At 29.8% G+C, this 12,500-nt stretch overlaps 4 protein-coding genes and 1 long non-coding RNA gene across 9 annotated transcripts in view; 2 read left to right on the top strand and 3 right to left on the bottom strand.

Annotated features, from left to right (window-relative positions):
• Window positions 1-651, bottom strand: part of LOC124952690 — a 2,392-nt gene extending 1,741 nt beyond the window's left edge. The window contains exons 1-2 of the mRNA XM_047502954.1: window positions 147-651; window positions 1-25 (exon numbers count right to left, since the gene is read on the bottom strand). The exon at window positions 1-25 is cut by the window's left edge and continues 1,741 nt beyond it. Of these exons, the coding sequence (XP_047358910.1) occupies window positions 1-25; window positions 147-271 (150 nt within the window). The 5' untranslated portion in view covers window positions 272-651. The remainder of the gene's footprint in view (window positions 26-146) is intronic.
• The window catches only part of LOC124952691 (zinc finger protein 583-like), a 9,603-nt gene extending 5,804 nt beyond the window's left edge, over window positions 1-3,799 (top strand). For 2 of the 5 annotated variants that reach the window (XM_047502957.1, XM_047502958.1), the window contains 2 exons: window positions 1,568-2,341; window positions 2,496-3,799. In XM_047502957.1, the coding sequence (XP_047358913.1) occupies window positions 1,628-2,341; window positions 2,496-3,047 (1,266 nt within the window). In that variant the 5' untranslated portion in view covers window positions 1,568-1,627 and the 3' untranslated portion in view covers window positions 3,048-3,799. Of the gene's footprint in view, window positions 1-766; window positions 1,392-1,567; window positions 2,342-2,495 lie in introns of those variants that run through there. The other 3 variants (XM_047502956.1, XM_047502959.1, XM_047502955.1) reach the window with 3 other exon arrangements.
• A 2,294-nt stretch (window positions 3,800-6,093) lies between these two features.
• Window positions 6,094-7,978, bottom strand: LOC124952693. Its single transcript, XM_047502962.1, has 2 exons — window positions 7,757-7,978; window positions 6,094-6,815 (listed from the first exon to the last, which is right to left on the bottom strand). The coding sequence occupies exons 1-2, from the start codon at window positions 7,790-7,792 to the stop codon at window positions 6,192-6,194; spliced, it is 660 nt and encodes a 219-aa protein (XP_047358918.1). The 5' UTR covers window positions 7,793-7,978; the 3' UTR covers window positions 6,094-6,191.
• A 65-nt stretch (window positions 7,979-8,043) lies between these two features.
• Window positions 8,044-8,997, top strand: LOC124952694. The gene is made up of 3 exons (XR_007101979.1): window positions 8,044-8,235; window positions 8,423-8,529; window positions 8,641-8,997. It is a non-coding gene; the product is annotated as an uncharacterized LOC124952694 (long non-coding RNA).
• A 253-nt stretch (window positions 8,998-9,250) lies between these two features.
• The window catches only part of LOC124952692, a 4,594-nt gene continuing 1,344 nt past the window's right edge, over window positions 9,251-12,500 (bottom strand). The window contains exons 3-4 of the mRNA XM_047502961.1: window positions 12,031-12,500; window positions 9,251-10,786 (exon numbers count right to left, since the gene is read on the bottom strand). The exon at window positions 12,031-12,500 is cut by the window's right edge and continues 120 nt beyond it. Coding sequence (XP_047358917.1) covers window positions 10,402-10,786; window positions 12,031-12,500 — 855 coding nt within the window. The 3' untranslated portion in view covers window positions 9,251-10,401. The remainder of the gene's footprint in view (window positions 10,787-12,030) is intronic.

Raw genomic sequence — 12,500 nt, 5'->3', positions numbered from 1 at the left:
ATGAGAATTCTTTCTTTCTAATGTTCTGTAAATAAATGTCTATAAATATCGCATATTAATTGAAAAAAAAATATATATATATATATATATATATATATATATATATATTGCTTTTGATATTTATTTCCTTTAGGAATAATACTAACGAATTCTGTAAATATGATCTTTTAATTTCATTATTGATTTTCTTAGAATTTTTTTTGGTAAAATCTAACAAAGTTCTACTCCTCTTACGTAAGTCATCTAAGAATAGTTCAGTATCTTTATCCATGTACAATACAACTTTTTCTATTGCCTACATTCTTATCAGTAGGTCAAAGTTGAAAGCATTATATATGGCAATTGTCATGATCTCTTTAATGTACATTTCATTTGAAAATAGAATAAACACTCGAAGGAATAAAATTTCCTTCTAGATATTTTAGATTTTATTAAGTATTTGTTTAAAAATGATTTTTCTTTTTAAAACCTAATAACGTTTAACTGTACTATGTCAATCACTTGAGTGAAACAAATTTTATTATCGACGAACGAATACAAATATTTACTATCACTGGATAAACGAAGTGAAGTGAGTTTAGTATTAACTATAAACAAAAAGAAACGCCACAGTTTGGCCAATGTTAAGGAAAGAAAATTTTCCTATGCCTTGTGAAAGTTCTTTTTTTTTTTTTTTTTTTTTTTTTTTTTCCCCCGTTACGATGCAACAATGATAGCAGTTAACAAAAGTTAATTTTGTTTGCGGATGAGAAACGTCGATTTTTTGGTAAATTTTTTTTTCGCAGATCGAACGTAAGCCAATCGGATTGTCGTGAATTTATCGTTATTTGATTTTGGCGCGCTTTTCTCAAATAATATTTTACTGCAGCCATGTTGGAGCAGTCGTGTATAGGACGCGGCGTGCGTTTCGATGTACCTTTGCCTCTTAAGTTTTTTAATTTAATTATACTCATTATATTTTATATCGATACTTCGGCATATAAGAAACAATTAATTTTCCTTATAATAAAGAAAATGTGAGACTGAGAAACGTTTTATCGACATACTCGTATTCTAAGTGTTCATTCGTTCGAATTGGAGGTTATAAACTCTCGCGTGCTGCCGTTGATGAACGCGCGCGATTAATAAGTTTTAAGAGAAAAGAAAAAAAAAGGAAAAAAAAAAGAAAAGAAAAAAAAAACAAATAGAAAAAGATGAATTTCTCTGGAAATAATATTATTCAAGGCACATTGCCTCAATTTTCCGAGTTAACGTCGCGATCGAATTCTACTTCTAACGTTGAATTTAATCATAACGGAAACAACAGTAGCAGTGCATTAGAATTACCAACGGTTCAAAATTCTATTTACACTACGGTCGCAGGTTCGAATCAGAATAAACAGCAATTTCTTGTAAGTCATAAATATAGAATTTTTCTAATAATTTCTTTTTTTGTTTTTTTGTTTTTTTTTTTTTCTTTTGCCCTTTTCATATACGTAAACAAACGTGTTATACGTTGTCGCTTAATCGTGAACATTGTTTTTTTAATTTTTTTTTTTTTTACTTCTTTTTTTTTTTTTTTTTTTTGGTAAACTCACAGAATAAATACCCTGGATCTTTATTTACTTGGCCGGATTCTAATACTCTTATGCAGCTGTGCGAGAAACAGGGTATACAAGCAATCAACATTCCTAATTATAATCAGTGCAATCCTTCTTCGATAATCAACGTCCAATCAAATACTCTCCCAGTAAGGATTATACCTAATGTGTACTTACCTTCGACGTCTCAAATAGATACTCAAAAGGAAGAGAATAAGACTGACAATGATACGAGAAATTCTGATGAGCAACAAGCTGCTCAATTGGTACAAGGTTCTAATATGACCGAATATCTTCAAAAGTTGCAAGCTACGACACTGCCATTAACGTTACAACAATTAATCAAATTGCAAACTGAACAAATTAAGAAAGATAAGACGGAGGAAGAGAAATCTGAACATAATCAAAACAATATTTTAAACATTCCTAGCGTATCGGTATTTAGAAATTCACAAACACAAAATGGAAATAATTTTATGAATTCCGAACATATGATGATAACATTGAATCCTAATGATTTTAACGTACATTTGCTTTCGAATCAACAAGATAATGATAATAATGGGCAGATTGTAAAAGTAGAGCAACAGGTACAAACGGATTCACCGAAAGTAGAAAAGAAAATGAAATTTCGGGCAAAAACCGGAGAGATCAAAATCAGCGTTGCTTTAGACGGTTCAAGAGTTTATTGCTGTCCAGAGTGCAATTTAGTTTTTCCTGAAAAATCCGAGATAGATCAGCATATACAAGCACACATACAGGTGAAGGATTTTTTTTTTTTTATATTGTTGTAAGAAATTTGTACTTGATTTTTTTCTTTCTCTCTTCCTTTATTTTCATTATCAATCTTTTATTTTCTTTTCTATTTTTTTTTTTTTTTTTTTTTTTTTTTTTCCCTTTCCTTCTCTTTTTCAGGAACGAAAATATCAGTGCAAGGAGTGCGGAGCGATGTTGAAAAGAAAAGAACATTTGGATCAGCATATGCGTGGTCATTCCGACGAAAGACCATATAAATGTCCTGTGTGTGAGAAAGCTTTCAAAAGGAATGAACATTTGACGAGACATTACGTTATTCATTCTGGTGATAAAAATTTTTCTTGCACCGTATGTCAAAAGGCTTTTTCACGAAAGGACCATTTGAATAAACACACTCAAACACATTTGGGCATTAAAAAGAGTAAAAGCAAGAAGGATCTATTTTTTATAGAACAGAAAGAACCCTTTGATAAAGCCGTTGAATTGTCGACGATGCCTAAGCAACAAGAAGTTGTCATAAAAGATGATTCCATTAAACAGGAAACTGATTTTCTTCATCATCTTCATAATCTTCAAAAAGATCAAGTTCTATCAAATACTTTCTCGTCGTTTAAAGAACAATCCTTAAAAGAAGTAACGACACTTCAGCAACCGCTTGTGAACATGAACGAAGTCTTGCCGCAAAATACAAGGTACTTAATGCCTTCTTAGTCAATAAACATAATCGATATAAAATTGTGAGCAATAATTTGCTTAGAAATGTATAAGGAAAAAAAAAAAAAAAGAAAAAAAAAGAAAAAAAAAAGAAGAAGAAGAATAACAAAAAAAGGCTGTTTATGGAACGTGTTGAAATCAGCACAAATAGATAATCAATGGGATCTGCTTATGGATCAAAATACTTTGGTATACTTTATCGATTTTGCGACCTTAAGTTTATCGTGATAGTAAATAATAGGATAACAATGCAAGTATATTTTCTTGCATTTCTGAGATTTAGACGTGGTAAATATCATCGAGAAAATGTTTCTATTATTAAGCGTCTATATTTCAGTGTGATCTTGTTTTATGAAAGAGTATGAATCTGTTGAAACGTTTGAGTGAAATGAATAGTCCTAAAAGAAAAGAAAAGAAAAAAAAAAAAAAAAAACCAGAAAAGAAAGAAAGAAAGAAAGAAATAAAGAAGAAAATAAAAAGAACAGAAAAAAAAAAAAAAGTATAAATGTTCAATGAATGATGCCTTAAGTTCGCGATCATAGCGAACACACACTGAAATATATAAGGTTGATTTCAATTTAATATACTGTCCCATCACAACCATTATATTTTATCTGCGCTTTATGAGATAAACGTGATTAGATATTTTTTAGAAGTTGCCATTACAATACAAGTAATCCATATAATAGTATATGGACTACTTGTTATTATATATGTTAGTTTATCTAAATAAAACAAAACAAAAAATAGTTTCTTCTATCGATTCTAGTCTCCAAGGACAACATTTAAGATAAACGTTATAATAAAATAATGGGGTAATAGAAAATAGGGGTGGGGAGGGTGATAATGGGGAATTTAGAAATATTATTGGAGGACATAAATGCTCTGTATATTTTATTTCGATTCTAAGCTTTTCTTTTTTTTTTTTTTTTTTTTTTTTTTTTTTTTTTTCCTTTTTTTTTTTTATCTTTCCTTTTTTATTTTTTATTATTATTTTTATCTTCATTTTTATTTTATTTTATTTTATTTTATTTTTTTTTTTTATTTTTTATTTTTTATTTTTTATTTTTTAAATGATACCGGCTATCATCGTTATTAATTATTAGAAATTTACTCGATCAATCTGCCATTAGGATGTGTTCTGATATAAATGGAGTACCATCGCAAGTACACAATTAATCTGTACATAGACATAATTTATTATGCGTTATTGAGAGAAAAAAAAAAAAATAGTTTGATAGTATAGTTTAGTGTTTCAAATCTGATCTCCTCGATTAACGTCCTTAGACATTAATGTAATCAATCGTATAAACAATTTAAAAGACATTCGCCGGCCATTGATCGAATTACTCAATCCTTTTAAAATTAGCCATATAAGATATAATTTTCAAATATTATTCAAATAATATTTCCTGTCATTTATTACAACTCTATGAAGGCTGATTATTGCATAATGATTGTTTATATGAACGAATCTCTCACAATAGGCAAATACGATTCTCGATTAATTAATTACTATGAAATTATGGATATATGTTTTCGAACATATTTTCTATAGATCATTATAGATCCATTTATACAGGTATAAGTCATCGATATAGATTTTTTATTATTTATTCCGAAAGAAAAATAAATTTCATTATAAATATATTTTGGGGGGAGGGAGGGAGCGAGAGAGAGAGAGAGAGAGAGAGAGAGAGAGAGAGAGAGAGAGAGAGAGAGAGAGAGAGAGAGAGAGTGAAGATTTTTAATAAGATTATATATACTTATGCGTACATGTTTCTGTTTTGGAAGATTTTTTAATCTGAGAATCAAAAGTATTTGCATATGCGGTACATTGAAATTGGCACGTATAATCGTAATAATCCCTTATCGATTAAGAGACACTTTGGAGAATAAGTATTGTAATCTAGAAGAATTATAATTAAGAACTCAGTAGAAAAAAAAAAAAAAAAGAAAAAATTGTTTTTCATTATCAAATAGATTACATATTTTCTTCGAAGTGCCTACTTAAATGCGAAAACTTCCAATTAAACGACGACGGGCTTAATCGAACCAGCGTCGTATAAAAAAAATATTCTTATACCTATACACGCATTATTAATTATAAATAATAATAATAATAATAATAATAATAATAATATTAATAATAATAATAATAATAGTAATAATAATAGTAATAATAAACGTGAGATATTGGCATGATGCTATGCCGTTATCGCGCGTTATCATAGAACCAAAGACTTCAGGTGTACGGTGTATGTGAGGTTAGCAGTATTTTATTAGCATCTCATTCATTATCTCTTTTTAATCGGTTTGTTTCTTTCTTCTTTTATCTCTTCATCCTCTTCTTCTTTTTTTATTTCGTTCGTTTACCTTCTCCATTTTGTTCTTTTTCTTTTTCTTTTTTCTTTTTTTTCTCTTCTTTAAATCTCAAAACCGATTTTATATACTTCCAAAGATGCATGTGATTAGGGATTAAGCGAGCGTCTAATCGCGTACACCTTTTTTAAGGTCTGACGAATTTTAATCATGTCGATACAAATTCAAAACATCGTGTTACTCGAGAACAAGATTATTATTTGTATAGTATATAATAAATAGCGCGGGCGTGCCAAAAAACAAAACAAAATGACAACAAGAAAAAAAGAAAAGAAAGAAAGAAAAAGTGAAAAAGAGAGAGAGAGAGAGAGAGAGAGAGAGAGAGAATAAGATGTGAAAAAAAAAGAGTGACGCATGTATTTTTCAGACCGAAAATATTTTTCAATAAAAGAAATTTAGAGAGTACAATTTTAATCCATTGTGATCTGTTATTTGTTCATTTATTAAATATATATAATTGTTTATATTATTACAGGATATGTGGCTGATGAGGAAGAGAAGTGGGTATAAAAATATATAGTAATAACATTTCGATTATTGATTATTTATTAATTGCATAGATTATGACTATATGAAATTATTTCAAATGATATAAAAAGCAAGAGAAGAAAGAAAAACGAATAACAAAAACGATACGATTGTTATGTTACAAAGCTGATGCTTTTATTTTTTTATTTTTCTTTTTTTTTTTTTTTTTTGTTTTTTTTTCATTTAGTACAGAAGAATAATAGTCCGAGTTATTCGCGTATGTCATTGACCCTAATAAAGCGTATAATTGTTATGAATGGCTCTCGTAAGTTTCGCGTAAATTCCGTAAGAAAGTCCTAGAAGAGAGCCAAGCCACTCGACGAAATGACGGCCTAGGGTCGTAGGAAATTGTAGACCGGTTGTTGCCGGGGTTATAAATTCGACGTCCTTGTCCTTTTTATTATCATCATTTTCCACGTCAAATTCCAATGGCATTAAAGGTTCCAATTGTTCCAACGGTTGGAGCTCTTCGAATTTGTCATATCTCGGCTCGTCGTAAAGTGTTTTTATTCTCGTTTGATATCTCTCAGGTTCCTTTGGGACTTGAGGATTTAATTTCGTTATACCCGAATTCGTACTTATTGGATTTTTCCAAATTAATTTCAATGCCTCGATATCGGGATTTGGCGCGTCCTTCGGTAATATTTTTTCGACGTTACTGATAGTAACATTGTTATCCCCTTTGCGAAATACAAAATTATATGTTGCACGTAATTTTCCAAATAATTTGTCGAATAATTTCGTCTCGTTATTATTATTATTATTACTAGGCTCACGATGATCGTTAACGTGTATCTCCTCGATCGGAAATAATTTTGTTATTTGTGGCTTCGTTTGTACTCTCGTTGATAGGAGCTGTCGGAATATAAAATCAAATTATTTTTTTTTTTTTTTTTTTTTTTTTTTTTTTTTTTTTTTTTTTTTTTTTTTTTGATAAGTAGTTTTGATAATATGTATATATGTTTTATCGCGAATAGGTGTCTCACCCTTCCCCCGTTCCAACATCCCTTAACGAGCTTTTGTATATATATATTTCGGTCGAATTCGGAATAGAATAAAAAGTCAAGTTTTGCGCATGCGCGACCCGAACGCCATTTTGCCCCAACTCATAGTAAGTACTTAGAATTAGCATCATTTTTATAAAACACGTTGACGCGCGTTATTCGTAGCTAATGTAGTCGTTAGAATTCAAGGTTTATTCTTGAATTAATTTTCTTTTTCCTTTTTTTTCTTCTTTTTCCTTTTCTTTTTCTTTTTCTAACCTTATATCACAAAATTGTCAAGAATTGATATTTATATGACCATTGGCATTTTCATTGCCACGATTTCGCTCATCTTATTTTTCTTTTTCACGTTTCTTTTTATTAAGTTTCTCTTTTCTTTTTTTTATTTCTCTTCTCTCGGGACAATTTTTTTCTCACACGTTAAGATATATATTTCGAAATATTGATTAATAGTTATACACGATTGATTTCGAAAGATTTGATAAATTGGGTCTCCGTACGCGCAGGAACCTTCACGTGGTGAGACCTGTACAATCGATATTACTTGCCATATCGAATTTAGGGTAAAAATTATTAGTACGCAGTATAATTAATATCGTAAATATTGTCGCGACAATTAATTGTCTCCGCTTAGGTTTTCTTTTTTCTTTTTTTTTTTTTCTTCTTATTATCATTTCTTCTAAATTTCTTGTTATCGCAAGAAAAAATTTAATTGTTTTATTACGATCGTAACATAGACAAAAAAGAAAAATTTTCAAAATTTGATTATCATAGAAAATAAATTTTACTTACGCAAAGAAGCAAGCAATATCCCAGGGAGATCTTCATTTTGTTATTTATTTATTTATTTTTATTTTTATTTTTATTTTATTTTCTTGTTCGTCGTTTGCCTTTATGCTCAATAGAAATTAAATTTTTATCTAACGCAATTCAATACGCCCACACTCGATAGATTGTAACGTCGACTGAAGACCATCATCAATTTCAAAATCAATTTATACCTGCTTTCAAACCAAGGGCGTAAAAACTGATCATCTATAATACTACGATGAAACGCATATCTATTGTTTTAGCCGGCGACTTTGCGTATTGGATACAGCAATTGACACAGAATTAGTCAATACACCGTTTGGCAAGTCCAAGCACGTATTGATGCGCTTGAGTCTTTGCCAACTCATAATCCAGCGGGCATTAAACAATATCGATCTTTGGATTCGACGATGGGTCAAGGTGATCTTTGAAAATAAGACAGAATCATTTGGATCGTGTGTGTGTGTATTTTTTTTTCTTTTTATCTTTTTTTTTATTAGTCGATCTTTTTATCAGTCGAAAGGATGATTAAAAAAAGTTTTAAACTTTTATAATTATTGGATATAGCTTTGAGTCATATATGTGTGTGTATGTATATATATATATATATATATATTTTTTTTTTGGTTTTCTTTTTTCGTTTCTTAGAACCAGCCTGAGGTTTTAGACAATGACATTTTTATTAGACAATGCTTTCGAACAATCGTATTACATTAATATGTAAGATATGAGTCAATCGTGTATCAGACGTCTATGTAAGTATACGTCTTATAAATAAATTTTCTTTTGAGAAATTTTTGAAGATATTGAAAGAGTATATTATGCGATTATGATGAAAAAGATTTATGATATATATATATATATAGGGTAAACGTTTAGAAGCCGATGACGTACAGACGTGAAATATCGAACGAGAGGAATAGGAGGATGCTTTTTTATGAAAAGCAGATGTTTCGAAGATGTTTACTTACTTTCTCTTGCTGAAAGGCGAAACGTTCGTCTGAAAGTAGCAGCGACTTAAAACTTAATAGAATATTGATAAAAGAATAACAAATAGAAAGAAACAAAAAAAAAAAAAAAAGAAAAAAATAACAAAGTTATAATATTCTAAATTTATGATAGAAATTATCTATACAATGTTAGACAAATAGATTTAATTATATCGAACGAATACAATTGTTCGCAACTTCGACAACTTAGATACTCAACTACTATCTCTCATCGAGAACAATGATATATATATATATATATATATATATATATATATATATATATATATATATATAATATATGATATATCCGATGTACGATATACATATCTAATAATAATAATAATAATAATAATAATAATAATAATAATAATAATAATAATAACAATAATAATAATAATAATAATAATAATAATAATAATAATAATGAAATAATAATTTTGTTCGCAGATACGTAGACACGTAAAACGAAAAGAAATTAGGCTTATGAAAAAAAAAAAAAAAAAAAAAAAAAATTAAAAAAAGAGAAAAAAGAAGAAGAAGAGGAAAATGTTGACAAAGAGTAGGTTAAAAAAAAATTGATCAATCGCATTCGGACTTATGCATCGCATGCAACCCGCCATAAAATGTCGAGAAGCACCAGAGTAATTTTTTGGTTTCCCTAACCAATTCGTTTCCCGGTCACGAAGGGACACTAATTCGCAGTAGCCTAGATCAAAGTCCTATCATTTTTCTCCGGATGAGTTTTAATGTACTTTCTTCTTTCTTTTTCTTTTTTACTTTTTTTTCTTTTTTTTTTTTTTTTTTTTTTTTTTTTCCTTTCTTTCTCTCAGTAACCACAGACAGATGGTTGAAACGATTCGGATCACGTTTCAGCCCTTTGTCATTTTCGATGAAACACATTAAATAGGCACTTGCTCTCGACAGGGCAACTTTAATATTATTCTTCTTCTTCTTCTTTTTCTTTTTCTTTAATTTTTCTTTTTAATCTTTACGATTGATAAATTTATTAAATTTTAACCTGTTAACCGCATGTACGGTTAGCGTAGAAAGACTATCGATGATCGATGAGCGTGAATCTATGAGAATATATTTTCATTCGAAATGATTAAAATATATTTTCATTCAAAAATGGTTAAAATAGGAGCGGAGAGGAGGGCAAGGGCGGATGGGAAGGCTTGATGAGATGGGGAAGTAGCGATGGTGGTGAGAGATGGACACTTCGGATAAATTAATGAATCGTAAAATAAAGAGAATTGAGATATATAATAGGTTTTTACCTCTTTCTCTCTCCCTCTCTCTCTCTCTCTCTCTCTCTCTCTCTCTCTCTTTCTTTTAATTGGACAGATCGCGAGGGTCAAATGATTTACTTTTTCTTTTTTTTTTTTTTTTTTTTTTAAATCGGAGAGAATTGAAATCTTGTTTAGAATAATTGACTCGTCGTTCCACTCTCTCGTCCCTCGGTTAACAGATTAACAATTTTCGTCTATTAATTATTATTCGACTATTTAATGAAACTTCATTTTTTTTTTTTTTTTTTTCTTTTTTCTTTTTGTCTTTTATTAGCAGAAGGAAAAAAAGAAATGGAAGGAAGGAAGGAAGGAAAGAAAAATAGAAGATAAAAAATGGGAGAACATTTTAAGAAAAGGAAAAACGAAGAGGTAAAAGATTTCTAAGATCGTTGCTAAGTACACTGGTAGGTTCTTCGAGATCTCGTATTACGAGTTTCGTCCTGTTTTTGGCGTCTTCCCTGGTGAGTTCGTTCCTTTCAAGGATCTTGTTCAATAACTTCTTCAATTGAGGCCCGATACCACCTTCGGCCGATGTATCGAGCACCTGGAGAACCTCGTCGGAATATCCAAAGTACTTACCATAACCCTGTTTTCTAGCATCCTTCCCAAGGGCATCGTAGAGTGAAGCTAGCTGTACCAAAGATGCCTTGGGCTCTGCTTTGACACGCTTTAAGTAGTTACTCAGGCTCGGCCTTGGTACTTGTGTCACTTTTTCGCCAAGCATTGTGAACCTGCAAAGGTGAAATAAGTCTTAGAATTTCCACTTTTCCTTTTTCTACTATCCTCTTTTCTTTTTTCTACTTCTAATGCTTGGGGTACTCGTTAAGCTTTGAGAAACGACATCGTTAACGATCATCTTTTTTTCTTTTCTTTTCTTTTCTTTTCTTTTCTTTTCTGTTTGTGCTTTGCTTTTTCTTTTTCTCACTTTTTTTTTTTTTCTTTGCTCTTATCTTTTATGGGACAACAATATTTTTCGTCAGATTTATAAATTATCAAAAAATACAGGATCTAACGATTACTTTTGAAAAAATAAATCACACCTTTTACGTGACACTTTAGTATTAATTATGTTTTCTTTTTTTCTATTATCCGCAAAAAAAAAAGAAAGAAAAGAAAAGAAATTAGTTCGAAAAGTATAAAAAAAAGTCTAACTTATTTGTAAAGTCACTATTTTTTTTTTTTTTTTTTTTTTTTTTTTTTTTTTTTTTTTTTTGGGAACTTTTAGATTACAATCTATCGGTTTATAGAAAAATCTATAAACATATGGCGTACTCGAATATATGTACGTGTGATCCAAATACGTATTGAAAAGTAAGCGAAGAAAAGAAGACATCTCGTCGATTTTTATTGGCCGTTCACGTTAGGTGGTTTTCGTGGGTAGGAATGAGCAATATGATAGATATTTCATCGTGTTCGACTGAACCAATCCCGTGGAAACGCGTGAAAGAGTATGAGAAATCGATTTATAGCAGTTAGACTCGCAATATCCTGCACTCCTCGATAAATGGAATAAACCTTCTTCTTCTTCTTCTTGTTCTACTTCTACTTTTACTTCTTCTACTTCTTCTTCTTCCTCGAGCAAATCATGCGGCACCAATCAATCTTTCCCCTTCTTATTAATCATTTGTTATATTTACAATTTCTTCGTTATTCTCTAAATATTTTTCGTTTAAATGAAGAATCATTAATAACACGAATAATTACGTACTAATTACTTTTTTAAAGATTTTCAAATTATTATGAATGTTCTCATTTTTCTTTTTCTTTCGTCCATCAAAAGTCAAAAAAGAAATTTTTTGAACGAATCGATTCATTTTTTTTTTTTTTTTTTTCTTTTCTTTCTGATTTCTTCGATATTTCTAATAATTTATCCTTTTAATTAAGCGAATTATTAAATAGATAAGCTTTAACGATTAATACTTTTGTGATTAATTGCAAAATGACAAAAATGAAAAGAAAGAATTATAAAATTTACCTGTTTTCATCATTCTCTTCTTCGATCTTTTCCATTTTAATGTTATCGTCATAATTATCGTCCGATAGATCATCATAGATCTCCGTCGAGGTAGGCTTTATTATTTCATAGATCCCTTCGACAATGCTATCAATACTAGGTTGATTTTGAATTTTGGAATCTTTCGTAAGTGATACCGGGGTTGTCGTAGGTACGACGTTCGATTCCTCCTCATTTATTTCCGGAAGTTCTTGATTAATTTCTTTAAACTGTACGACCGTTTCCGGTTTCTCGTAATTCGTTTCCGGAGTTGCATAATTCATTTCCGGCGTCTCCTCGTGCATTTCAAGAAATTCCTGATCCTGATCGTCCATCATAGTTGCCAAAGTTGAAACGTAATATTCGACGTTAGTTAATGTTTTCTTGTTATTAATCATTTCCGTTGCAGTTTCAGCCATTTCCATTATTTCTGTTTCCTTAAAATTATCCTC

The sequence above is a fragment of the Vespa velutina genome, chromosome 10, assembly GCF_912470025.1.
Source record: "Vespa velutina chromosome 10, iVesVel2.1, whole genome shotgun sequence".
Taxonomy (NCBI): domain Eukaryota; kingdom Metazoa; phylum Arthropoda; class Insecta; order Hymenoptera; family Vespidae; genus Vespa; species Vespa velutina.
Note: the sequence above shows the minus strand (reverse complement) of the source record. Positions and strands in the feature narration are given on the sequence as shown.